Genomic DNA, 27,083 nt, shown 5'->3' on the forward strand with positions numbered 1-27,083 from the left:
CTGCTTTGCTTGCTGCGGCTTAGGCGCCCCCTTGTGGATCGAGGAGGGGGGCTGATCCCATGTGCGCCCCCCCGGAGATGGCTTCGGGCCAGGTCGATCTCCACGTCTGTTGCCAGCACGTACCAACTCTGCAGGTCATCAGGAGACCTCCGCGAATGGCAATCTTTGTAGACGTCCTCATTAGGCCCATCTTTATAATTCTCTAGCAGAGCCACTTCTGACCACCCTCTCGTGGAACTCTTGAGTGTACTCCGCCACCGACCTCCGCCCCTGGTGAATGCCCTTCATCCTGATTCTCGCTCTTCGCTCAGCTAATGGGTCCCCAAACCGTGTTCTGAGGGCTGTCATAAATTGATCATAATTTCTCAGCAAGGGGGAGTTTTCGTTGTGGAGTCCCACCATCCAGCTGCTACTCCCTCTAGGGCGTTGGTAATGCACTTCACGCGAGCGGCCTCTGAGAGGAAATCCTCTCCCCAGTCCTGCATATGGTTCCAGACTTGGATCAGGAAAAAGCCCAATTTCTTCGGGTCTCTTCCAAATTTTTCTGATATCGGAATTTTTGGCTTTCTTCGCCTCTGGGGCGGTGCCTGCCCTGCCAGGGGCCCCTGGGCTGCTGCAGCAACTGCTTGAGTTCTGGAAGCTTGAGCTGTTCCTTCCTCAGCTTGCTCTCTCTCTCTTTTCCCCACAAGCAGCTGCCTCCGTTTCATCCCTGGGATGTTCACCCCCCCTCTCAGCAGAGTATGCATACCTTTCCCGGCTTTTATGGCTCTCTTCTGCTTCCCTCAAAAGTTGCAGGGCCTGAATAACCAGGAAATTTTCTTTCTGCTCCTGCATCCAGGCAGATTCTCCCACTAGTGCTTGTTACGTCGTGGGGGGTTTTCTCCAACTCCGGCAGCCTTCCCACTCCCATCGACCATCTGGCTCTCTCCGAATCTTCTTCCAGCTGTAAATTAGCCATCCAGTCCACTACTTCTCTGCCTAGTTGGGATGACAAAGCTGCTGAGCCGGCAGCTCCCATCTGGTCCAGGTCGCTGTCTTGATCAGACATTGCTTGTTCAGCCCCCACGGTAGTTTTGCCGGGATGGCTGTTAAAAACAGACCTTGTTTAATGTCAGGACAGCCTCCTTTCATTACCCAAGAAAGAAAAACCCCAACTCATTTTCATAGAGAAAGGTATCTTTTACCGAGTATGAACTGAATGCAGTCATAGAAAAGCAAGGTCTGAAGCAAAGGCGCGAAAATTACATATAGAAAGCTTCCCCTCCCCATCTGTCCAGCGTCCATCATCCAATCCACAATTTCCCCAGGGGTCATGTGGGTGCCACGTCTTGTGGTGCCATCCTCCTGCTATGCCACGACCATTGACCTTGAGCCCTTATCAACTTCAAAGAAGATGCTGAAGCAAGGTTTCCCCCTTCTTCTTCTCCAGCTCTCTTCCCCCCCTCAAGAATCCCAATAGCTCCCCCCCTCCCGTTTCATGGCAGCTGAGCAATAAGCAATGAAAGCGCGGAGGCTGACACCGTGGCTAGCTGCTCAGACTTCTCAGTCTTTGGTTTCAGACACATGCTGTCTGGGTACGCTTCTGCTCCGGCCTGAAGTGGTGCTGGCCCTTCCTCAGCCGGGGCCTCTCCCAGCTTCTTCTTCTCTTCTGAGTCTTTGCTCATAGCCAACATCTTGGGGCTGACCTCCTGGTGGGATCCAGGTAGGCTATTTCTATGAGATCTGGCTTAATGTCAACCACCCACCAGGTTAGACAGCAAAACTCCTGGGACATTTTTTTTACCAAGCGTATAACTTTACTGAAGATTTCATTTAGTTACAGAAGTAGAAGTAGAAAAACTAGTTCTAATATTTCCCCCGGAAAATAGCATAGGTAAACTTTTCTTTTGTTTCTTGGACCTCCCACTGTCTACTATTTGCATTCACTTTGATTTGGGAATGATCTGACTGCCTCAGACTGTCCCAGCCGAATGACCTTATAGTGTTAGGTCAGTCTCAGGCTTTCAGCCGGCTTACTTCCATTTCTCATTTCCCTCCTAAACATTCCTTACTTTCCAATGCCTTCCCTCCCTCCTCCCATTACAGTTGTCTGGTTGCAAGTGAATCTGTATGTGGAGTTGTTATGTCCATATAAGGGCATCCGCCCTGATTGGCTGCCAGCCATCGGGCGGGAGATTTGAATCCCTGTCTAGGGGCGGTGCGTATGCCGGGAGCGAATATAAGGAGAGCTCCGGCAGCACGCCAGCAGTCTTCTTTTACTTGTTACTATGTAAATAAAGTTTGTTACATGTATCGAGCTGGTCACGTCTTCTGTTCCTGCGCCTGATCTAACACTGGCGACGAAGGACTAGAGAAGAGAACCTGAGAAAGACTCACGGCACGTTCGCCCAAAGAGCTGAAGTCACCTCACCACAGCGACTTCCAGAATGGCTACCCCGCAAGCCCCGATGACCGCGCTGAACCCGTTCGACCCATCCCGGGAGAAGTGGAGGTCATACATGGTCCGATTCCGGCAGTTCCTGCGAGGCAATGGATACCAGAACCTCGATGATGAGAGGAAAAGAGCCCTCTTCCTGGCTCATTGCGGATCGGACGTCTTAGAGATGGCGATGGACCTCGTGGCACCTAGGGACATCGAGGAGATGTCCTGGAATGACCTGCAGGACGTCTTACAGGAGCACTATGCACCTACAGGCACCCCCATCGCAAACAGGTTCACCTTCCAGCAAAGAAATCAGCGGGAAGGTGAATCAATCAAAGAATTCGTGGCAGCGCTCCGCCAACTCGCTGCCAACTGTGAGTTCGACAATGTGGACAATGCCATCCGGGACCGCAATGTGTTTGGAATGCGAGATGTGGGGCTGCAGAAGAAATTCCTCAGCAGGAAGAAGATTCCGCTTAAAGACGTCCTCGACGAGGCAACAGCGGCGGAAACGTCCGAACAAGCAGCCGCTGCAATGGTAAAAGCAAGAGGGATCCATAAGATCCACAAGTCGGGCCCAACCTCATCGGACGAGGCAACCACTCAATCCGAGTCTGATGAGGAAATGGCCGTCCACAAGGTGTCCCGCCCTCCCAGGCGGGAAACCCCACCGCATGGCGACCGCGGAGAGCGATGCGGCAGCTGCAGAGGCGACCACCCCAGAGCGACCTGCAGATGGAGGGACGCGACCTGCCGCCGATGCCTGAAGAGGGGCCACATCGCCGAGGCCTGCAGAGCCACAGACCCAGCCCCGGAGCCGCCCAGACCGCGATTCCGGGAAAATCGCAAAGATAACCAGAGGACATCCAAACGGTCCTCAAACCAGTCCCGGCGCGGGGAGGAGGAATATCCCCGAAACAGAACGGTGCACCAGACCACCACCATTGCTCACACAAGCGACGAGGGGACCACCAAGTTCCACGTGACGCTGCTAGCAGAGGGGTCTCCGTGCAAGATGGAGGTAGACTCCGGATCCGCCTTCTCCATCATGGACTGGCAGCACCTACAACAGCTGAAACCGGCATACAAAAGGACCCAGCTGAAAGCCCCGAAAGACAAACTTGTGGACTTTAATGGAAACCCTATCGACATCCTAGGCAGAGCAACCATCCATGTGAAGTACAACGACTTCGATGGAAAGCTGCCCATCACCATCGTGCAGCACAGCCGACCGAACCTGCTGGGCGTGGAGTGGTTCAAGCCTCTAGGACTTTCACTTCAGGGCATCCACGAGATCCGCAGGGACGAACTCGACTCCATCATCGAAGAGTTCAAAGAAGTCTTCGATGGTAAGCTGGGGAAATTTGTGGGGAGGCCAATCTCCTTTAATCTGGACAAGGGAATCACCCCAATCAGGCTCAAGCCCCGCCGAGTTCCATTTGCCCTGCGGCCGAAAGTAGACGAACAGCTGGATAAGCTGATCGCCCAGGGCGTACTGGAACCGATCGATCATGCCTCATGGGAGACCCCCATTGTGACCCCACTGAAGCATGATGGGTCTGTGCGCATCTGTGCTGACTACCGTTGTACCATCAACAAGGCGTTGGCACAGAGCGCATACCCAGTCCCAGTGGTGCAACACCTGCTGCATTCCCTGGGATCTGGATCAATTTTCGCGAAACTGGACCTGGCCCAGGCTTACCAGCAACTGCCAGTGGATGACAAAACGGCGGAGGCTCAGACAATTGTCACGCACAGAGGGGCATTTAAATGTAACCGCCTCCAATTTGGAGTCAGCGCTGCCCCTGGCATATTCCAATCCATGATGGAACGCCTTCTCCAAGGCGTTCCAGGGGTGGTGCCTTACTTCGATGATGTGCTCATCTCCGGTGACTCGAGACCCCAACTCCTTGAAAGGCTCAGGCTTGTCCTGCAGCGATTCAAGGACAAGGGTTTGAGGGTCAGGCGGGACAAGTGCATCATAGGAGTACAGGAAGTCGAGTTCCTGGGCTTCCTCATTGATAGCACAGGCATACACCCCACCAAATCAAAAGTGGAAGCAATCCATGAAGCTCCAAGCCCAAAAAACAAAACGGAGCTTCAGGCTTTCCTTGGGTTGCTCAACTTCTACGCCATTTTCTTAAAACAGAAAGCCACAGTTGCTGAGCCACTCCACCGCCTGCTGGGGAAATCGGCTTCCTGGAAGTGGGGCCAGGAAGAGGAAGCGGCATTCCGGGCCATCAAAGGACTATTGACGTCCAAAAGCGTCCTCATCCAGTACAGCGAGACGCTCCCCATCAGACTGACCTGCGACGCGTCGCCTTACGGGGTGGGGGCAGTCCTCAGCCACGAACTGCCCAATGGCTCGGAAGCCCCAATCGCGTACTTTTCAAAGACTATGTCCGGCGCAGAACGGAACTATAGCCAGCTGGACAAAGAAGCCCTGGCCATCGTGGCTGGAGTGAAGCGTTTCCACGAATACCTCTACGGAAGACGCTTCACCATAGTCACAGACCACAAGCCTCTCCTGGGACTCCTCGCAGGCGACCAACCAACCCCGACCTTCATGTCCCCAAGAATGACGAGATGGGCCATCTTCCTAGCTGGCTACTCCTATAGGCTCGTGCACCAGCCAGGCACAGCCATAGGGAACGCTGACGCCCTCAGCAGATGCCCGTCGAGGAAGCCGGTCGAGGACCCAGCCCCCACGCTCCACCTACTTCACATTGATGACGACGCCAGCTGCCCGGTGTCATCCGCAGATGTGGCCGTCCACACCCAAAAGGACCCCACACTCCGCCAAGTGAAGTCCTGGATCCTCAGAGGGTGGCCAGCGGAAAAGCCAGAGGAAAGGTTCAGCCCGTTCGCAAGGAAACAGGAGGAGCTGTCCACCATCAAAGGCTGCCTGCTATGGGGAGACAGGGTGCTGATTCCAGGCACCCTGCAACGGCGGACGCTAGAAACCTTACACAAGGGGCACCCGGGCATCGTCCGCATGAAGGCCCTGGCACGGAGTTATGTCTGGTGGCCCTCCATGGACAAAGACATTGAACAATGGGTCTCCAGATGTGACCCGTGCCAAGAAGTTCGCCCAGCGCCGCCGCAATCCGAAGTCGCGAAGTGGGAGACCCCCAGCAACCCCTGGTCGAGGATCCACATTGACTTCGCGGGTCCGATGCAAGGGCGACACCTCCTCATCGTGGTAGATGCCTTCTCCAAATGGCTCGAGGTGGTGACGATGGCATCTACCACAACTGAAGCAACCATCCGAGCCCTGCGCCGCCTGTTTGCCACACACGGCCTACCGGATGTGCTGGTCTCAGACAACGGCCCCCAGCTCACATCCCTGGCCATGGAGTCCTTCCTGGCAGGACTGGGCATCCGCCACGCCCTGTCCGCCCCTTACAGGCCGGCCGGAAACGGACAAGCCGAACGCATGGTCCGGCTGACCAAAGAGGCCCTCACCAAGATGGGCCCGGGGGACTGGCAAGAGCGCATAGACAACTTCCTCCTCACACAGCACATCACGCCACACGCCACCACCCACAAGAGCCCGGCCGAACTGTTGATGGGCAGAAGGTTGAGGTCACCCTTGGACCGGCTGCACCCCCAATACAGCCCGGAAGTGACCGCAACCGCCAGCCGCCCGCTTCGCGCCTTCAGCAAAGGAGATTCAATCTTCGCGCTGAATTTCAGCGGCTCTCCTAAGTGGCTGAAGGGGAAAATTGCCAGCACAACCGGGCCCAAATCCTACATCGTTGAGTTGGAAGATGGACAGTTCACGAGACGCCACATCGACCAACTCCGAAAAAGGTGGGGGGGGGCACATGAAAACCAGCCTGACGAGGGAGGCCTACAACACCCCGACGAGGTAGGCCTCCAACACCCCGGCGAGGTAGGCCTACCACACCCAGACCAGGTAGGCCTACAACACCCCGACGAGGTAGGCCTACAACACCCTGACGAGGTAGGCCTACCACACCCCTGCGAGGCAGAGCAGCACCACCCCGACAAGGTCGGCCCAGCCCACTACCAAATGCTGTCACACCGGCAGCCCAGCGAGGTAGACCAGGGCCAACCGCACGGGGGATGGCACCACCAACCCAGCCAGGTGGGCACCGGGCACGGCAAGGCCAAGGACCACCAACCCAGCCCGCAGGTAGACCGGGACCTGCCCAGAGGAGGAGCAGCGCACCCCACCAGTCACAGCAGCCCATGCCAGCCCAGCAAGGGAGACTGCAGTTCCAGGCGAGTAGACCGGGACCCATCCAAGACGGGCACCCCCAAACCTATGGGCAAGGGTGGCACTCGACTCCCCGGCGAGAGGGACCCCCGCCCATCACAAGAGGCAGCCAGGAAACAACACCCCGACCCGGATGACCCCAGGCACCACCCAACGGTAGACCAGGGACTAGGGGGAAGGGAAAGCCGACAACAACCCGGCCAGGTAGGCCTGCACCACCCCGGCAAGGGAGACCTCCGCCGCCCCGCAGAGGTAGTGCCGCAACAACAGCCCGACCAGGTCGACAACCACCGACCAGACAGGGTAGACCAACGCCAGCCCGACCTAGCAGACCAACACCACCCCTGCGAGGTCGGACAACGCAACACGGGCCAGCACCTCCCGCAGCCGGCGGGCCGGTCCAGAGGGCACCAAACAGAACCACCACCCACCCGGCACCAGGCCGAACCGCAACCGAACCGCAGCGCCCGGGAGACCAGGGAGGAGCAAACGATGGACTTACCAAGACTCAGACGCTCTTCCCGGGTCGGAACCGAGCCACCGAGACGAGGAAACAGATCCACAGGCCAGGAAGAAGACCACCAGAACCAGCCACCCAAGGTCTGCGGTCCGGCCGGAGGCGCTGGGGGTGACCCCGCTCACTCGACAGCCGAACCAAGCCCGGTTCCGGAGAGGGAGCCCGGAGACGACAGAGCCCCGTCCATCCAGGTCGGAGACGGAGAACAAGTGAGACTGCGCAGGTCAGCTAGGGTGCCGAGGCGTCCTACGTACCTGCGCGACTACGTGACTTTTGTAAACGAGATTGACAGTTCAGACTAAGGGGGGAGGAGTGTTATGTCCATATAAGGGCATCCGCCCTGATTGGCTGCCAGCCATCGGGCGGGAGATTTGAATCCCTGTCTAGGGGCGGTGCGTATGCCGGGAGCGAATATAAGGAGAGCTCCGGCAGCGCGCCAGCAGTCTTCTTTTACTTGTTACTATGTAAATAAAGTTTGTTACATGTATCGAGCTGGTCACGTCTTCTGTTCCTGCGCCTGATCTAACAGGAGTTAACCATGACAGGTAACCAATGATGAAATGTCATTCCAGATGTCTTCTGAATCACTGTTTTCAAAGCCTTTGGATCAGTTCTTGAATCTCCACTAACTGTTATCATGTTTAGATATGTGATCTCTATTCTTTTAAATACTTGCTCCTTTTTGTGTTTTAACTAGTGCATTTTTATGCACTTATGATGCACTTATGATGCATCATAAAAAACTAATTTAGTTTTTTACTGTTAGCTGCTACCTTAACTCTTCTTGGTTCAAGAAGCCAAATTTAAATCTTTAATTGATATTTTAGAATGTGGGAGATTGCTTTGGCTGAATTTTTTTTTTAAATGAAAAAAATGGTAATATTGGGATGAATTCAAGCCTGAGCTACAGATATTCTCTTCTATCAGCATTGGATATGTTATTCATTTTATTAATAATTCTTTTTCTAAGCATTGATTTTCATTTGTAGAAATTTAATTTTGGATATAGATACTGAATGTGTTAATTGTTTGAATTTCTAAAGAACACACATGTATGTTTGGATTTGTATATTCTGAATTAACATTTCTGAGCATTCTTTGTGTGTGTGTGTACATATGTGTCCTATCCATCATAGGTTGACTAAATGAATAAATAATTTATCCTTAATAGCATAAATAAATAAAGCTGCCCTCTCTGCAGTTCCAAGTATGGATCAGGAAATATTTGAATAGGGCAATGTGAATTCATGCATGCACATTCTGAAATAAATGCCACTGAATTTAATGATACTGAGCCCACTTGAGTTGACATTTTTCAATAGACAACTTAATCAATCTTAATAGAATTATCATCACGAGCAGTAGTTAGTAGTGGTTAGCAGTAATAAATGGCTTTAAGTGAATACATTTAGATTTCCAACCCAACTTTCCAAAACTGCCCTACCTGAGCCAAGGACAGGAAGGCATGGTGTTAAAGTAGAAGAGGGAATAAAGAAAGATAATATTGAAGAAATTATGGGATAGAAACATTAAAGAAAGAATGCTAAAGGAGGGACAAAATAAAATACGAATTACAAAAATTAAAATAATGTCGAAGAAACAGTGGTGGATAACAGTACAATTATCAGTCACCCTGGATGGATGACGAAGAAAGGAGGGATCCCTTGCTGATCGTGGAAAATGGGCGGCATGCAAAATCTACAAAATAATTAGTAAGGTTTTTGCAATATTTTGATTGAAAAGGTTTAAGAGGTGATGCAGAGATATATATGTGAAGTGTAGCATTATTCTGGACAGGGACCATACAGATCAAGTTTTGTTTTTGGCAAATTATAATAATATTTTCTGCCAGTTTATAGTACATAAGTATATAGTTTGCCTTATGTTTGTTTACTTCGAGAAAGCATTTGATAAATTATTTTTGATTTCTGGAATAAATATGAACTTGAAAGTTGGTTGCTGAATGCAATAAGAGTGATAATGGAATAAAACACATAAAAATAAATGGAATGGTCAACATTCTGCAGAAAATAAGGCAAGGATTGGTGGTATCCCCATGTTTATGTATATGTTTATGTTTATGAATGATTTGGAGTGAATGTTAGCTAGAGGACATAATTTTATTGCCTCTATGAAAGATTCATGTGGCGATAGTAGTGTGGAGCGAAAAAATTTTTTTAACAAAAAGGCAGTGTGTGATACTGTATATAATTGAGGGGAAAGCTGTTTCCTTTTCTCATGCTTTAATTTCTTTGTCTTACTATTTCTTACTTTTTTTTCTGTACTCTTGCTTACCCCCCAAAGGGAATAGCATGATCGGTATGTATGTATGTACTCAGATAATTGTAGGTTGTCTTACTCTCCCAAGTGGAAATTAAGTAGGTCATAACTATACCAGTTTTAGGAACTTAAGTAGGTTTGATCTGAAGGCTGCTTATTAAGATGTTCTGTAAGACCATTTTATTTTAAAAACAGAAATATAAGGGTTAAAGTGTATTTAATAAAATACAGCATTGGCAAAGCCATGTGAGACTTGTGCTGCTTGACATAAAATAATGATTTCAGAATTTGTCGTTAAGTTTGCATAAAGCCAATCTTATCAAAATTTATCAAGCTGTCTTGGGCACTGTATAGATTACAGAGCAATTCTGTACAGGTCTACTAAGAAACAAGATCCACAGAAGCTTTCTCTAAGTCTTTCCTTATGCTAAATCTCAAAACCAAGAGATTGTGAATGTTTTTGAGGAGCATTGGGATCATGGCATGATTGTTCATGACATGTTTAAAAGATTGAGTAAAGGGGATCTACTCAATACAACCTGCAATTAGGCTAATCTGTATTGTAGTACGTTGTATGCAGGAATTAAAAGTCTAAGAAGTACTACTGAAGAAAGAAGCATGGTAGTCAAATTTATATTTACCAAAAAAGAAATAAAGGGAGACTAGTATAGATCTATTTCAAGCTATTTAGCTTTCATCAGCTAGCCATACCCTTCTGGGATTCGAACCCGGGCAACTTACATATTGGGTAGATATATTAACCTCTAAACCAGGAGTTTGCAACCTTAAACACTCAAAAAGCCATTTGGACCCATTTCTCACAGAAAATAAAACACCGGGTTAGGGTTAGGGTCATTTTCGTGACAAACTATTTCTGTGTTAAATTTATATTGGTATAGATCTATTTCAATCTCTCCCCTGATATAGCTGACCAGTTTAGAGGTTAATACATCTACCTAATATGTAAGTAGGCCGGGTTTGAATCCCAGAAAGGTATGGCTAACTGACGAGAGCTAAATAGCTTGAAATAAATCTATACTAGTCTCCCTTTATTTCTTTGTCAGTAAATATAAATTTAACACAAAAATAGTTCGCCATGAAAGCGACTGCCTGCGAAGGCTCCTGGATTGGGGCTGAAAGGCAAAAGCAGAAGCAGTATTCGCTGTCCCATATTTGGGTAGACCTGATAAAAAACACCAGTAATTTCTCCACTGGTATAGCTGACAAAGTGAGGAGAGCCCATGGCTTAGAACGGGTGTTAAGCATAGTAGTTACCAGTGTATGTTTTGTCTGTACTTCGCAATCTTCGTAATCATTGGAAACACATTTTTTTTAATATTAATACTTTATTAATAGTAATATTTACTTCATGATGGATTTTTAACAAGGTTTGTTTTTCCTTTGCATGGAATAGAAACTGATAATTTTTTATTCTTTAAAAAATAATAGTATTTCAATTCTGTGTTTTATCTTCATAGCACTGCTTTTTGGTGGAGTCACCAATCCTGCTCATCCAAAACATATTGGGAGCATTGATCCTACTTGTAATGTGGCTGATGTAGTAGAAGGTAAAAGTAAAAATAATTTTGCTTTGCATTTCAAATGTTGATTGCATCTGTTTCTGATCATAAAGTCAGTAGCTATATTAGTTTTCATCAAAACAAATTTGTTTTTTTCTGTAGTTTAATAGCTTGATCTTTGCATTACTACTAACCATAGTTTAAAAGCAGTCATTTTCTTTCAGCCCAAAATTTCCATACCCACTTCAGACTAAATTTGAATGATTAAATCAAGACACAAATAAAGTAGCTTCAGAAGCAATATCATGTCTGCCTTTAACTTTGCTATCTTTTCCAGTGAGTTATACATATTTTGCCCTGTTTGTAATTAATCATCACTTTGGATTTGATCCACCACCTTTTTCCATTAATATCTCATAATTGATGAGATTATATTATTCCTAATTTTCTGTCTTCAGAATTCTTTGTAATCCTTAATGTGTTTATTTCACATAGCAATAGCACTAAGACTTATATACCGCTTCATAGTGCTTTACAGCCCTCTCTAAGCGGTTTTACAGAGTCAGTATATTGCCTCCAACAATCTGGGTCCTCATTTTATCGATCTTGGAATGATGGAAGGCTGGGTCAACTTTGAGATGGTCAGGATCAAACCCCCGGCAATCAACAGAATTAGCCTGCAGTACTGCATTCTAACCACTGCACCACCACAGCTAATACCACGTTACCCTTTGCATTACACTCATTTCTATTATATAAAATAATTGCAAGTTGTATTTTATTTATGATGGCATTTATTTGTGTTCCCAGTATATTGAAGATGAAGCAATAGCTTCCTCAGTTTAAATAAATAAAAAACACTGCTTAGCTTGATTATGCAAAAAATTGATTCAGATGACTTTTTTGTCACTAGATGGAGGTGCAGCATACTTAATATAATCAAGTGTATATTCTTCTTAGGAAAATATAGTAGTAAAAGTACTCATAAAAATATTTCATTTTTTTTAAAGTTTTTTTTATTTTTTTCAACGCATAGACAGACACACATACAGTATATTTTTTCTGAACAGAGTATTGGCCGGTTCACAAATTTAAACAATTTTTAGTCATTTCAACACAATTTATATATTCCCTTTTTGCCACAGTATTTATTCTCTCTATTTTTCCTTTTCCCCCCCTTTCTTTTCTTTTTTTTTTCAAATCAATATTACCCATTCATCCTATCTCTAATCTTAACCAAATCCCATTTTCCCTTTCTCTCTATAGTAAACCTCTTAAATTTGAAATCTCCTTTAACATAGTTCCTAATATTACAATCATTCATTTCATATCAAAATAATAAATCAAAACATTTTATACCATATATTCCTTATATCTTATTCCAAATAATGCACTCCAACATCTTAATAAAAATTAGTTAATTGTATAACAGTTTTTTCTCTTTATATAATAATAATAAACCAAGTTGCTTCCTTAAATCTTATCTCTAATTTTCAAATACTTTGTCAAAAGTATATATTTACTCTTCAAACCACATCTTAATCATTTCTATTTTCACCACAATCTAATTAATTCAAATATGCAATTAAAAATATTTATAAGCTCCAATAATACAATCAAAAATATTCCAATCATTACCATTTCTCTAATTTTAAGTAAAACGTATTTCTAAATCTTCTTTCATTTAATTCGTACATCCATATAATTTTCCATTATTTTAAATTACTTAATTAGTATCACAATTTCATCTTTTTTCTAACATTCACTTCATCTATAAATTTTACTTCAATTCATATTTTGTCCTATATTTCCCATTATTTCCCATCTCTTTTCCCTTTTATCTTTCCATTGTTAATCCCAATGTAATCATTTTGAATTTTAAAATCATAAATTGTTCTATTTTGCCCTATATTTCTCATTGTTTCCCATCCCTTTTCCTTCTTTCTTGTATTCCCACTGTTAATCTCAGTGTAATCATTTAAATTTTTTATATTCTTTCCATTCCCCGCTCTTTTCCTTCTTTGTCTCTTTCCCCCTTTTCTATTTTTCCATTGTTAATCCCAATGTAATCTTTAAAGTTCTCCTTTTTATTATTCCTACCCACATAGTCATTTGATTTTCCGTAGTCAATCTCTTGGTCTTTGCCTTCTTCTTTATTGTCAGTCTCTCTTTCTTGCTTCTCATTGGTTATTTCCTTGTCAACTTGAATGTGCTCTGACTCAGTTTTTGAATCATCAGATTTCTGTTTTCCATGCAACATCGTAGTCATTTCCCTTATTTCCCTTTTCAGTGATAAGTACATCATTTTCATCATTTCCTTAAGTTCCTGCACCATTTTGTTCTTTCTGAGTTAATATTATTCCAATTTAAAGTTGCATTGTAATTCTCCTTTTTTAATCATCAAAGTCAAGCCGCTTGCAGACAAACAAACCCTCCTTAGTCCAGCTGTTATCGCTTTCAAAGTTCAAGGTTCCCTCACTGTTGTTATTCCTTTCAAAGTTCAGAGTTTTTTCCAGAGAAAAAATTTAGTGTTGTAATGATATTGTTTCTCCTGAAGATGTCTCTCTACAATCCACAATTCCAATCAGTAACTTAAAAAGTATCCATTTTGTTTGCAATCCACTTTAACAATCTTTACTAGTTTAAAGTTTTCTTCTTCTTTTTTACCTTTATATTCACCAAATCAGTTTATAGTCCAATCCGAATTTACAAAGTCCAAATTCCAACTTTACACTCCAGTTCAAGTTCAATTTAAAATCTTTAGCCAGGCTTTTCTATTACAGGCTTTTCTTCATTCTTTAATCTTCTTTTAAAGTTCAAAATTTTCTAAACAGTTTATATCCTATCCTGTTCCAAAGATATTTTCTTTTGGGTTTCTTTTCTTATAGTCAATTTAGTCTCTCCAAATTCTATATCCCCATTTAAAATTTAAGTATCCAATTCCATTTTGGGCTTTTAGTGCTTTCGCTTCTGCTTTCTGACTTCTCTATCAATTATCTCCCCCCAACGCTATTTAGCCGCTGTTTCCACGCCAGGGTAACTCTAAAATTTTCCTATTTTTTTCCTTTATTACCTGTGAGTTGGCCAGTCACTCACCCAGTACCAAAACTCCACTCAAATCTTCGCTCCTGCACAATTCTTATTCCAGATGCCCCAGCTTCATGGCGGTTCGCAATGTCCGCTGCCTCCGCAGTTGGATTGAAGAGTTTTCTCTGGCTTTTCAAGGAACTTGCCTGTTCCTCTTTAGCCAACAGAGATGCCTCTCCTTCTTCACTGTCCCTACAGGACAGTTCTGGTCCAAAGACCCCCCGACAGCGGTTCGTCTGGCTGAGTTTTCGCCAGGCTCATTAGAGCCTGGTGTTTTCCCAACCAGTCTCACCGCGATGCTTCCGGGTTCATTTTTTAAAAATGCCTCAATGAAATACATTGGTAGGTTTATAAAAGTTTAGGGGTCTCACTAAATGGGACATTATTAGAAACATACAATGAGGCATTGACGGAGGCAAAGTTACCAAATACATGGAGGGAAACATATATTTCCGTGATACCGAAAGAAGGAGCAGATACAACATTAATAAAAAATTATAGACCGATCTCCTTATTAAATACCAATTATAAAATTTTCATGAGCATAATTGCAAATAGGATGAAAAAAATACTAAATAATAGAATATGGTTTCAAAACGGTTTCTTGCCCAGAAGACAAATAAAAAATAATATAAGAATGGTAATAAATGTTTTAGAATACTATGAGATGCATCCAGAAAGACAGGTAGCAATGATATTTCTGGATGCACAAAAAGCATTCGACCAAGTTAATTGGCAGTTTATGATATATCAAATTAAAAATATGAAATTCAGAGAAAAATTTACAAGAATGATATCATCAATATATAAGAATCAAAAGGCAAGCATATTAGTAAATGGAGACCCAACAAAATTCTTTGGAATAAATAAAGGAGTAAGGCAGGGCTGCCCATTGTCGTCCTTACTTTTTATTATGACTCTGGAAAACTTGCTAATTAGAATTAGGTCAAATTTATTTATTTTATTTTATTTTATTTTATTTTATTATTTTATTTTATTTTATTTTATTATTTTATTTTATTATTTTATTATTTTATTTTATTTTATTTTATTTTATTTTATTTTATTTTATTTTATTTTATTTTATTTTATTTTATTTTATTTTATTTTATTTTATTTTATTTTATTTTATTATTTTATTTTATTTTATTTTATTTCTATACCGCCCTTCTCCTGCGGGACTCAGGGCGGTGTACAGCCAAGATAAAACATTGCATATAAAATTTAAAAACAATTTAAAAAACAAATAATTTCGGCCCAAGATATTAAAAACAACCCAATTAAAACCAAATTCAATTAAAACTGAGAGGATGGGATCAAGCCAGCCCGGCTAGATGGAATTGGTGTGTTTTCAGGGCCCGACGAAAAGTCCGGAGGTCTGTTATCGTGCGTATCTCAGGGGGTAGGTCATTCCAGAGGGCGGGTGCTGCCACAGAGAAGGCTCTCCCCCTGGGGGTCGCCAGCCAACACTGTCTGCCGACGGCACCCTGAAGAGGCCCTCTCTGCGAGCGAACCGGTCGGTGGGAGGCTATTTGCGGCAGAAGGCGGTCTCGCAGATACCGGCCCTAAGCCATGGAGCGCTTTAAAGATGGTCACCAACACCTTGAAGGGCACCCGGAAGACCACAGGAAGCCAGTGCAGCTCGCACAAGAGAGGTGTCATATGTGAGCGCCCCGTCGCTCCCATAATCCCCCACGTGGCCACATTCTGGACTAACTCTAGCCTCCGGGTGCACCCCACGGGGAGCCCCATGCAGAGAACATTGCAGTAGTCCAGGTGGGAAGTGACGAGTGCTTGAGTGACCGTGTGTAGGGAGTCCTGATCCAGAAAGGGGCGCAACTGGCATATCAGGCGAACCTGATAAAAAGCCCCCCTGGCCACGGCCGTCATGTACTCTTCTAAAGACAGCCGTGCATCCAGGAGGACGCCTAAGTTGCGAGCCCTCTCCGTGGGGGCCAGTGATTCGCCCCCAATAGCCAGCGATGGCACCAGCTGGCTATATCGGGACGCCGGAAGCCACAGCCACTCGGTCTTGGAAGGGTTGAGTCGGAGCCTGTTTTTCCCCATCCAGGCCCGCACGGCCTCCAGGCACTGGGACATCACTTCAAGGGCATCGTTGGGGTGGCCTGGGGTGGAGATGTACAGCTGAGTGTCGTCAGCGTACTGATGGAACTCCACCCCAAAGCCACAGATGATCTTACCCAGCAGCTTTACATAAATGTTGAACAGAAGGGGCGAGAGGACCGACCCCTGTGGCACCCCACACGCAAGGCGCCTCGGGGTCGACTGCTGCCCCCCTGTCAACACAGATTGCGACTGGTCAGAGAGGTAGGAGGAGAACCACCGCAGAATGGTGCCCCCCACCCCCAGCCCCTTCAACCGGTGCAACATGATACCATGATCGATGGTATCAAAAGCCGCTGAGAGATCTAACAGGACCAGGATAGAGGAGCAACCCCTATCCCGAGCCCTCCAGAGATCATCCACCAACGCGATCAATGCTGTTTCCGTGCTGTGCCCAGGCCTGAAGCCGGACTGGAGCGGGTCTAGATAGACAGCTTCATCCAGGTACCGGGGAAGCTGCCGCGCCACCACACTCTCAACAACCTTCGCAACAAAGCGAAGGTTGGAGACTGGACGATAGTTAGCCAATACAGCCGGATCCAGAGAGGGCTTCTTGAGGAGGGGCCTCACCACCGCTTATTTCAAAGCGGCCGGCAGGACCCCCTCACTCAAAGAAGCGTTAACAATCCTCTGGAGCCAGCCTCGTGTAACCTCCCGGGAAGCCAGTACCAACCAGGAGGGACACAGGTCCAATAAACATGTGGTCGCGTTCAGCCATCCCAGGATCCTGTCCACGTCCTCGGGAGCCACAGGATCGAACTCCTCCCAGATAACACTCTCAAGACCTGCCTCAGTCATCCCGTCCGGACTTACCCAGTCAGAGGCCAGGCCTTCCCGAATCTGAGCGATCTTGGTCATACAGATACTGCACAAAATCCTCAGCTCGACCCTGCAAGGGATCATCCCGCGCTTCCAGATGGAGGAGGGAGCGGGTCACCCTAAACAGGGCGGCTGGGCGATTATCTGATGACGCGATAAGAGCGGCAAAATAGCTAGATTTCGCCGCTTTTATCGCCACTAGGTAGGTCTTAATATGAGACCTCACCAGTGTTCAGTCAGATTCAGAGCGGTTGGTCCTTCAACTACTCTCCAGGCGTCTTTAATCCTTTAGTAAAATTAAAGGTTAAAAAAAGAAGAATACAAGGTCCAAGTCTTTGCGGACGACCTTGTCTTCTTCTTCTTTTTTTTTTTTATTGCAAAAGTTTTACAATTACATTTTCACCCCTTTCCCCCCCCTCAACCCATCCCAAACTTCCCAACCTCACCCTCCCTAACCCTCCCTAACCCTCCCCTCCCCCCAGACTTCCATACAATATACTCAGATCAAGAGAAAAAAACCCCTTTGTATAAAACTTGAACCCCTCCCTCCCCCTTATAATTTTTCATCTTCATTACATTAAAATATTTCTATCTTAATATAACATTTTCAAATAAAAACTATTTGATACTTCCTGGTTTGATATTTGTTCTGAACATAATCTATCCACTTTTTCCATTCCCATTCATAAGTCTCTTGTGAACAATCTTTTAAATATGCCGAAATCTTCGCCATCTCTGCAAAACTGGCCATCTTCAGAGTCCATTCCTCGATCGTGGGCAAAGCTTCATTTTTCCAATATTTACCTATCAATAATCTCGCAGCTGTTATCATGTACAATATCAACTTTGTTTCACCCGAAGTAAAACCCTTAACTATACCCAATAAAAACAGTTGTGGAGAAAATTGAACTTTTTTCTTCAAAACATTCTGCATAACCCACCAAATTTTTATCCAAAAAGCCTTAACTTTCTTACAGGTCCACCAAACATGATAATATGTAGCATCTAAATAATCACATCTCCAACATTTTGGCTGAACATTAGGGTACATACACGACAATTTTTTGGGGTCTAAATGCCATTTATAAAACATTTTATAGAAATTTTCCCTTAAATTCTGCGACTGTGTAAATTTAACGTTCTGAACCCAAATTTTTTCCCATGTTTCCAACATCACTGGTTCTTCAAAATTTTGTGCCCACTTAATCATACAATCTTTAACCAATTCAGTTTCTGAATCCCTTTCTAACAAAACATTATAAAGCCTTTTAATATGCATTGGACCTTTCTCTTTTATATGTCTAACCAATTCTTCCTCATGCAACATAATACCAGTTTCTTGGTCCTCTTTCCATCTCAGTTGAAGTTGATTATATTGTAACCAAATTAAGTTAATCCCTTCGTCCAACAGTGTCTCTAATGTCTTAACTGCCATCCGCCCGCATCTGTAAAAAGAACCTCTTTATATAAAACCCCCCCGAGTGACATTATATTTGTATTCCACATAATATGACCAAGATCCAGCCATAGCGGTATTTTGTAATCCCATTTGAGTCGGTGCTTCTTCCAAACCCTCATCAAAGAGTCTCTAAGTATATGGCTTTTAAATACTTTATCCACTTTGTTCTCATAGAATAAGTAAGCATGCCATCCGAATTCAAGATCAAAACTTTCTATATTCAATATTCCAGTCTTTTTCCTTCCAAACCAATCGCTTGCTTGAGTCAAAGCTGCTGCTTCATAATATAATTGTAGGTTTGGAAGTTTAAGACCTCCCCTTTCTGGAACATCTTGCATAATTTTCAGTTTCACTCTCGGTTTTTTCTCGTTCCAGACAAATCTATTCACTCCACTTTGCCACACTTTCAGTTGTTTATCACTTTTAAGCACCGGAATCATTTGAAACAAGAAAAGAAATCTTGGCAAAATGTTCATCTTAACTGCTGCTATTCTTCCAAGTAGAGACAGCTGCAGTTTTTTCCAAATCTCCATATCTTTCTGAACCTCTCGCCACAACACCTCATAATTATTTTGAAACAGTTTCATATTTGATTCTGCAACCTGAACACCTAGATATTTTACCTTTGGTACAATCTCAAAACCTGCCCTCCTTTCAAGCTCGTATTTACGATTTTTAACTATCATTTTAGTTTTTTTCTGGTTCAATCTAAAACCTGAAACTTTACCATAGTCTTGTATAATGTCTTTCATCTGGATTATTGATTCCATTGGCTGTGTTAGGGTAACAACCAGATCATCTGCAAATGCCTTTATTCTGTAGTCCTCTTGCCTTATCATTATACCTTTCAAGATATTAGAGTCCCGAATTGTGTTTAGCAAGACTTCTAATGTTAAAATAAATAACAATGGGGATAATGGACATCCCTGTCTTGTTCCTTTTTCAATTTCCATTGATGATAATCTGTGCCTTTTGCTCTTGGTAAATTGCTGAAACCGCCTGTATAAATTGATCCCCAAAGTCCATCTTTTTTAAAGTCTTTAATAGAAAATTCCAATCCACTCTATCAAAGGCCTTTTCCGCATCCAAAAAGACCAGCACTGCAGGTACCTGTTTATTCCTCTCAAGATATTCCAATAAGTCTATTACTTGCCTTACATTGTCCTTCATGTATCTACCCTCGATAAATCCCGCTTGATCATCATGAATCACCTTTTGGATTACTGGCATCAACCTGTTGGCTAGTACTTTTGCATAAATTTTATAATCAGTATTCAGAAGAGATATTGGTCGGTAATTCTCCGGTTTTTTAGGACCTACTTGCTCTTTTGGTATCAAAGAAATATAAGCTGTTGTCCATGATGGGGGTATTTTACCCCCTTGTTGAATATTGCAAAATAAGTCTCTAAGTTGTTCCACCATTTCTGCTTGCAAAGTTTTGTAATACACTGCAGTCAAACCATCCGTTCCAGGAGCTTTAGCTGTTTTTAATTGTTTAATTGCTACTATTATCTCCTCCTCTGTTATAGGATAATTCATTCTTTCCTTTTGTTGATTAGTAATTTTTGTAACTCTTTTATTATCTAAGTATTTTTCTATAAGTCCATTCTGCACATCATCTTTAGCATATAGTTTAGTATAATAGTCCAGAAAAGCTTCTTTAATTGATTTTTGTTGAAAGATTTCTTTCCCTCCAATATCAATGCTATCAATAGTCCGAATACTCTGCTTCTTCCTTAATGTATAGGCCAACCATCTGCCCGGTTTATTGGCGTTACAAAATGTATTGTGCCTCGCATATTGTAGATTTGTTGCAACTTGTTCCGCCATAAGCATTTGAAATTGATCTTTCAAAAGTTTTATAACACCATGTATTCTTTCATCTGTTGGGTTCTTAATAAGTAGCTGTTCTTTATTCTTTATTTCTGCTTCCAATTCAGATCTTTTCTTTTGTCGATTCAATCTATGTTTAGAGTTCATATAAATGAGTACCCCTCTCATATAAGCTTTGCTTGCATCACACACAATTTCAAGTGGGGTACCCTTATTCAAGTTCATTTCAAAAAATTCTTTCAAGTGCTTCTTGAGTTCTGTTATATTTTTTTCATATCTGAACAAGTTTTCATTTAATCTCCATGATCGTCTTTCAATTTTACCCGTCTCAAATTCTATCCATACTGGGCTATGGTCGGTCAGAGTTCTTGGAAAAATCTTTGTTCTTTTTGTCTTAACAAGTAGATCATCTGACAACAAAATAAAATCAATCCTAGAGAAGGATCTGTGTCTATCGGGAAAAAAAAAGTATAGTCCAATTCTTTTGGATTATGTATTCTCCAAATATCTTTTAATTCCAAGTCCTCTTTCATATCGAAAAAAGTCTGTGGTAATCTAATCCTGGATTTCGCCAAACTCTTTTTATCTAATTTAGAATCGATTACTCCATTCCAATCTCCCATAATTAAAATAGATCTATAGTCCCATTGCAGTATTTTAGTGTGTAGCATTTTATAAAAATGATCCTGTTGTTGGTTAGGAGCATAAATTCCGATCAAAAGAATTTGGCCGTTTACCGTGAACAATTCAATTGCTATAAACCTGTCATCTTCATCTGCCTCTATAATTTTAGCTGTCAGTCTTTTATTTACATAGATAACCACACCATTCTTTTTTTGCAAAGTTGAAGCTACAAAATGTGTTCCTAATTTAGAATTTATCAAGTATTTTTGGTCTTGAGTTCTAATATGAGTTTCTTGTAAACAAATTATATCATTATTAAATTGTCTCAAATATGCAAATAACTTCTTCCTTTTCTGTAATGAATTCAACCCATTCACATTCCAAGATAAGCACTTAATTGTCATCTTTATCTTTTTGAAGCAACGAGCAGAATAACCAAATATCTTCCAAAATCTTCGGTTTTGCTCCCCCCATGTCTTCAGACTCTTGTGCAGTACTCTTAGCTCCCTTTTTATATTGTCTTTCCTGTTGTTGCTTTTCTTTAAGTTGCTTAGATTTTGCACGAGTTATACGCTAGTCTTTGACTTCAACCATCCGAACCGGGTCCAGGATTGGAGAAGGTTCTAGCAGGGGCTCCTCCAGAAAACCTCCTATAGCACCTTGCATTTCCTCTGGGTCCACCTGCTTGGACTGTTCTTGCATCTCTTGCTGTGGTTGCTTCTTATCACTCTCCTTAATCTCCAACACTGTAGACGTATGTGGAGATGGTGTTCTTTCTTTAAAATTAGCAGAAAAAAAATGCTCCGCCTTCTCAACAGTATTCAACCGATATCTTTCTCCATTGTATTTCAAAATTATACCAGTTGGGGCGTCCCACCGAAATGGTATGTCTTGTTTTTTCAATTCATTTACTAGAAAACCAACATCTTTTCTAGTTTTCAACATTTTGGGTGGCAATTCTTTAAAAACTCCAATTTCGGCCCCGCCCACTTGCACAGAAGAGAGAAAAGATTTTTGCAGGATGTCATTTCTTATTGTTCTGTCTGTAAAATATATCACCACATCTCTAGGCAATTGTCTTTGTCTGGCCACCCAGGAATTCACTCTATAAATTTTATCTATTTTGTAAAAAACCACTTCAGGATTAATTTTTAATAACACAGCCAGGGCATCAGCACAAATCTGTCTCAAATCCTGCCTGTCATCTTCTCTAATTCCTCTGAGCCTTATAGCAAATTCCATGACCCTGAATTGCATCATTACAATTTCGTTTTCAACTCTTTGCACTTTTTCATCAACATCAAAAATTTTATAATCATTGTCCTTAATCTTAACATCAACTTCTGATTTGAATTCTTCCACTTTAGAATCCACTTTAATAATAAATTCTGCAAGGCCAGACGCCACATCGGATATTTTTTTAGTCTCCTTGCCATAATCCTGTTTCACCATATCTTTAATTTCATTAATTTCCTGCATAATTTCCTGTTGAGATTTTTGAAGTTTATCATCTATTTCTTGATGAGATTTTTGAAATTTATCATCCAAAGCCTGAGAAATAAATTCTTTTAAATTTTCAAAGTCAAAATCTTTTTTCTGAGTCTGTTGGGGGGGAGGAAGCTGCGGCTTGTGTGTGGGGGATCCCCCCCCTGCTGCCTTTCCTTCCTGCTTCTTTGAGGCCATCCTGCCACGTAAGTTAAATTTTCTAAAAGGGGAAATCCCTTTTCCTTTTCACAAAAACTTCTAAAAAAGTCCCCCAGGACTGAAGCAAACTCAGATTTTAAAGAGAGAGTTTTTTCTTTTTTTTTCCTCCCCCTCTTCTCCTGTTTCTCTTTATTACAGGCAGAGCAACTTTGTAGCAACTTTGTAACAAAGCAGAGTAACTTCACAAATCCACTCTCGCAAGCTCGTTAACTCTGCTGCTGGGCGCCATATTTTTTTCCAAATCACTTTCACTCTCTCATACTTCCTCTTAAGTTAAAAAGTCAAGGAAACGTTAATACTTGCGATTTCCAAGTTTAAGGGTTCAAGTTAATATTTCCGCTGCTTGTTAAGGTTGGTTTCATTCAGTTTGAACGTTTGCTGCAGCCGGCTTGTTCTGCAGAAAGCAGAATCGTCCCACGCCGTCCGGAGTCTCAGCAGGTTGGGAGGGAGCCGCGCCTGTTTGCTCCCCAGAAGCGATTCTCTGGGGGCTTACAGGGGCTCAACCTGTGCCCTGCTATCTCTCCTCCTTCAATCCTTCGGATTTCAGAGTTTTCGAGCCGCTTCTCGATCTCGAGGCGGCTCTACAGGCGGCGGGGCTGGCGGTCCTTAAGAAGGGACTGTCTTCGCCGAAGGCTAGCAAACCGGAAGTCGACCTTGTCTTCTTCATAGAAGACCCAATAAAAATAACACCCAAATTAATGAACAAAATTGAGGAATTTGGAAATGTAGCGGGTCTAAAAATTAATAAGGAAAAGACCAAAATGATAACAAAAAATATAATAGCAAAACATGTAGAGAAATTAGCAAAAGACTCAGGATTACAGGTAGTCAAAACAGTGAAATACCTAGGGATAAATTTGACAGCCAGAAGTACAATGATAAAAGAGAATAACTATGGACCTTTGGTCCAAAAAATAAAAGAAGATTTGGAAAAATGGGGGAAATTAAAATTGTCATTGTTGGGGAGAATCGCAGCGATAAAATCAAATATACTGCCAAGACTCCTTATTTATTCCAAACAATCCCAATAAAATTAGATAAGAAATTCTTTAGCAATTTAGACAAAATAACTACAAAATTTGTGTGGGAGGGGAAAAAATCAAGAATTAAATTAAGTATATTACAAGATGACAAAACCAGAGGCGGATTTGGACTCCTGGCATGGGAAAAATATTATAAACCCTCAAGCTTAACATGGATTAGAGAATGGGTAACCCTGGAAAATCAAAGATTATTAAATTTAGAAGGTCACGATTTAATGAAGGGATGGCATGCCTTTTTATGGAGCCCTAGAAATAAAATATACAAACATTTTAATAACCATATTATTAGGAAATAATTAATTGACATATGGCAAGAGATAAAAAGCAAACACTATATGAAAGTTCCCGGCTGATTATCAACGATAGAAGCAATAACACACCCCAATATATTAGTAAAACAAAAACTGTTAAGATACAGAGAAATATTAGATTCATAAGGAGTATTGAAAACAAGGGAAGAACTCAATGAACAAGGAATATCAATAAACTGGTGGCCCTATTCACAAATAAAAATAAGATACAGAAAAGATCAAGAGGAGGGAGGAATAGATCCAAAACCAAACAGATTAGACAAATTATTAGAATCCAAAGAAGGAAAACTAATTTCAAAAATTCATAAATACTTACTAGAATTTGATTTGGCAGAAGAACTGGTTAAAGGACAGATGATAGCATGGGCAAAGAACATCAGGCACAACATACAGTTAGAAGAATGGAAAAGGGTATGGGAAAACAATTACAGTATGACAATATCGGTAGCATATTAGGGGAATCATTATAAGATGTGGTACAGATGGTATCTGGCTCCTTCGAGGCTAGCGAAAATGTACCCGAATGTAAATCCTGTTTGTTGGAAATGTAAACAAGCCCAGGGTACTTCCTTCCATGCTTGGTGGCTTTGCCCAGAAATAAAGAAATATTGGAAAAAAATAAAAACATGGATGCTAGAAATAATAGACCAAGAAATTGAATTAGAACCAGAAGTTTTCTTATTAGGCATGATTAAAGGGAATATTAGAAAAGACATAAAATATTTAACACTACATATAATTATGGCGGCCAGACTGGCACTAGCACAATTGTGGAAAACAGGTCGTTTGCCAACAGATCAGGAAGTAATTCAAAAAATTTATACATGGATAAATTAACTCTAGAATTAAAAGACAAGGAAGACTCAAAATATTTTATAGTATGGAATAGATGGTACAAGTGGATAAATCAAAGGAAAAAAGGGTAAAGACAAAAAATTAGGGGAAATTAACGTAACAAAGAAGCACCGTCAGATAGATAGAATAGGTAAATAAGTCACTGTTTGTATATATGTGTATATATATTATCACATGTATTTAGTTTGTTTGTGTTGTGTATTGATTATGTAATTTTATGATTGAGAAAATTTGTGTATTTTCTCTTTTTTTAATATTTTTAAATTTAATAAAGTTTGTTTTTAAAATTAAAAAAAATACATTGGTAGGATCTAGAGACCTATCATTTACATTTTTGTGCTTGTTATATTCATTGAATATTGGAAATAAATTAATTGGTTTAAATAACCATTTCCTTGTTCAAATAGGTTTGTCAACTATGAAGCTGCACTGGAAAATCCATGATTATTGAAATAACTATTCCCTTGGGCTGTATTGTATATCTTCATTATGAGTGAGATGTCAATAATTCCTTTGTCTACAATTTTTAAGATACCCGTGTTTCCCCGAAAATAAGACACACAAACACCAAAAGACCCATTAGGTCTTATTTATGGAAGATGTCTCATTTTACGGCCAGCCGATCCCTCCCACCATCTGCTTCCCCGCGGCCAACAGGGCTTCCCAGGGCAGACATACTTTTCACCTGGATGGAGAAATGAGGGAGACTGGAAGCTTTGACTGCAAATGGGGTGCTTTGAAACGGAACGATTAGCTCTGTTTCAAAGCGCCCCATTTGCAAGCAGTCAAAGCTTCCAGTTTCCCTCTGGGTGAAAAGTGCACTGTGGAAGCAGAGGCACGGGGAAGGGGAGGCAGGCGATCCCAACAAGCCACCCATTACATCCCACCGTGTCTTGGCTTGCCACACAGAGTGCCTGCCTCCCCCCACTTGCCTCTGCCTGCTGCCGTGAAAGCCTCCCGCGAGTCAGGCAGCCGCACAACACACCCGGATCACCTGTCTCCTCCCTCTGCCTCCTCTCTCAGACTTCTGTGCTGCACCAAGGGGCCAGCAGGCTGCAGACACTGCTTCCAGACACTGTCGATCCCCGTGTGCTCTCTGGGTCTTGTGCTGGCCACGCCCATTGCCCCAGGCTTATTTTTGGAGTAGGGCTTATATTAAGCCCACCCCAAAAAATCAGACTAGGGTTTATTTTTGGAGTGGGTCATATTTTCAGAGAAACACAGGTAGCTTTCATAAAAGGTGCAGGAATAGCTTTGAAATTTGAAGCTTTTATTAACGTGCATTTTTGGTTCTTAAATTGGGGTGTGCAATCTTACATATGCCTAATAAAGAATTGTTCCCATTGACTTTAATAGAGGTAAATGTGAGTAATACTGTATGTTAAATTTTTTGAACGTGGCAAAAGTTTTGCTTTCTTGTCTGGCACAGATTTTTTAAAATAATTTTTATTATTATACAGGCAGAAAAAAATGCAGTTTTAAAATCAGCATTAAAAACTGGAATCAAAAAGGAATTCCATTCATTCATTCACTCATGTTCGTACGTATGTACGTATGCATGTACGTATGTATGACTAGCTTCTCCCTTAGTAGATTTAAAGTAAAGATATTAGGAGATTCAGTTACACACCTCTCACATTACTTGGAATCTTACAGGTTTTGTTTAAAGAGGAGAATAACTTGCAGATTCTAAATTTTGCAGTATATAATATACTGTTATCTACTCACAATCACATGATATATATTGTTACTCTTCCCTAACAGATGCCTTTGCAACTGCCAAGATGTTGTGTGAGCAGTATTATCAAGTAGCACCTGATTTGGAAATTGAAGAATTCAATGGTACAGATACAGATATGATTGCTTTTTAATATTAAGTATCTGTCAATGTATGGATTGCAAGAAATTGTTATTTAAATGAAAATTAATTGCTGAATTTATTTTTAGGTGAGAACTGTGTCAGAGTTTTCTATGGTGCAGAAAATACTTTTGTTTCCATTCCACCATTTCTTTCTTTTGGATTGGATTTGATAGATTGATTACTTATGTGTCATCCAGTTGGTAACAACTTAGCAGCCACATACATTTTCTCCAGGGGAATCATGTCCTCAGCTTGGTCCTTCAGCTCCTATGATGGTGCAGCCATTACTGCTGTAATTAAATCTATTCCCTTGCTGCAGGTTGTCCATTTCTCTTTCCTTGAATATTTTCTAGTATTATAACCTTCTTTAAAGAGCTAATT

General features: G+C 42.4%; 1 protein-coding gene across 3 annotated transcripts in view; it reads left to right on the forward strand.

The window, feature by feature from the left end:
• The window catches only part of PDK3 (pyruvate dehydrogenase kinase 3), an 83,640-nt gene that overhangs the window by 42,419 nt on the left and 14,138 nt on the right, over nt 1-27,083 (forward strand). For all 3 annotated transcript variants that reach the window (XR_011600416.1, XR_011600417.1, XM_070944103.1), the window contains exons 5-6: nt 10,941-11,030; nt 26,606-26,683. Coding sequence is in view for 1 of the 3 variants with exons in the window: in XM_070944103.1 (XP_070800204.1) it covers nt 10,941-11,030; nt 26,606-26,683 (168 nt within the window). In the remaining 2 variants the exon portion in view is untranslated. The remainder of the gene's footprint in view (nt 1-10,940; nt 11,031-26,605; nt 26,684-27,083) is intronic.

Source organism: Pituophis catenifer, unplaced genomic scaffold (genome assembly GCF_029215685.1).
Source record: "Pituophis catenifer annectens isolate HBS135680 unplaced genomic scaffold, rPitCat1.0.hap2 SCAF_4, whole genome shotgun sequence".
Taxonomy (NCBI): Eukaryota; Metazoa; Chordata; class Lepidosauria; order Squamata; family Colubridae; genus Pituophis; species Pituophis catenifer.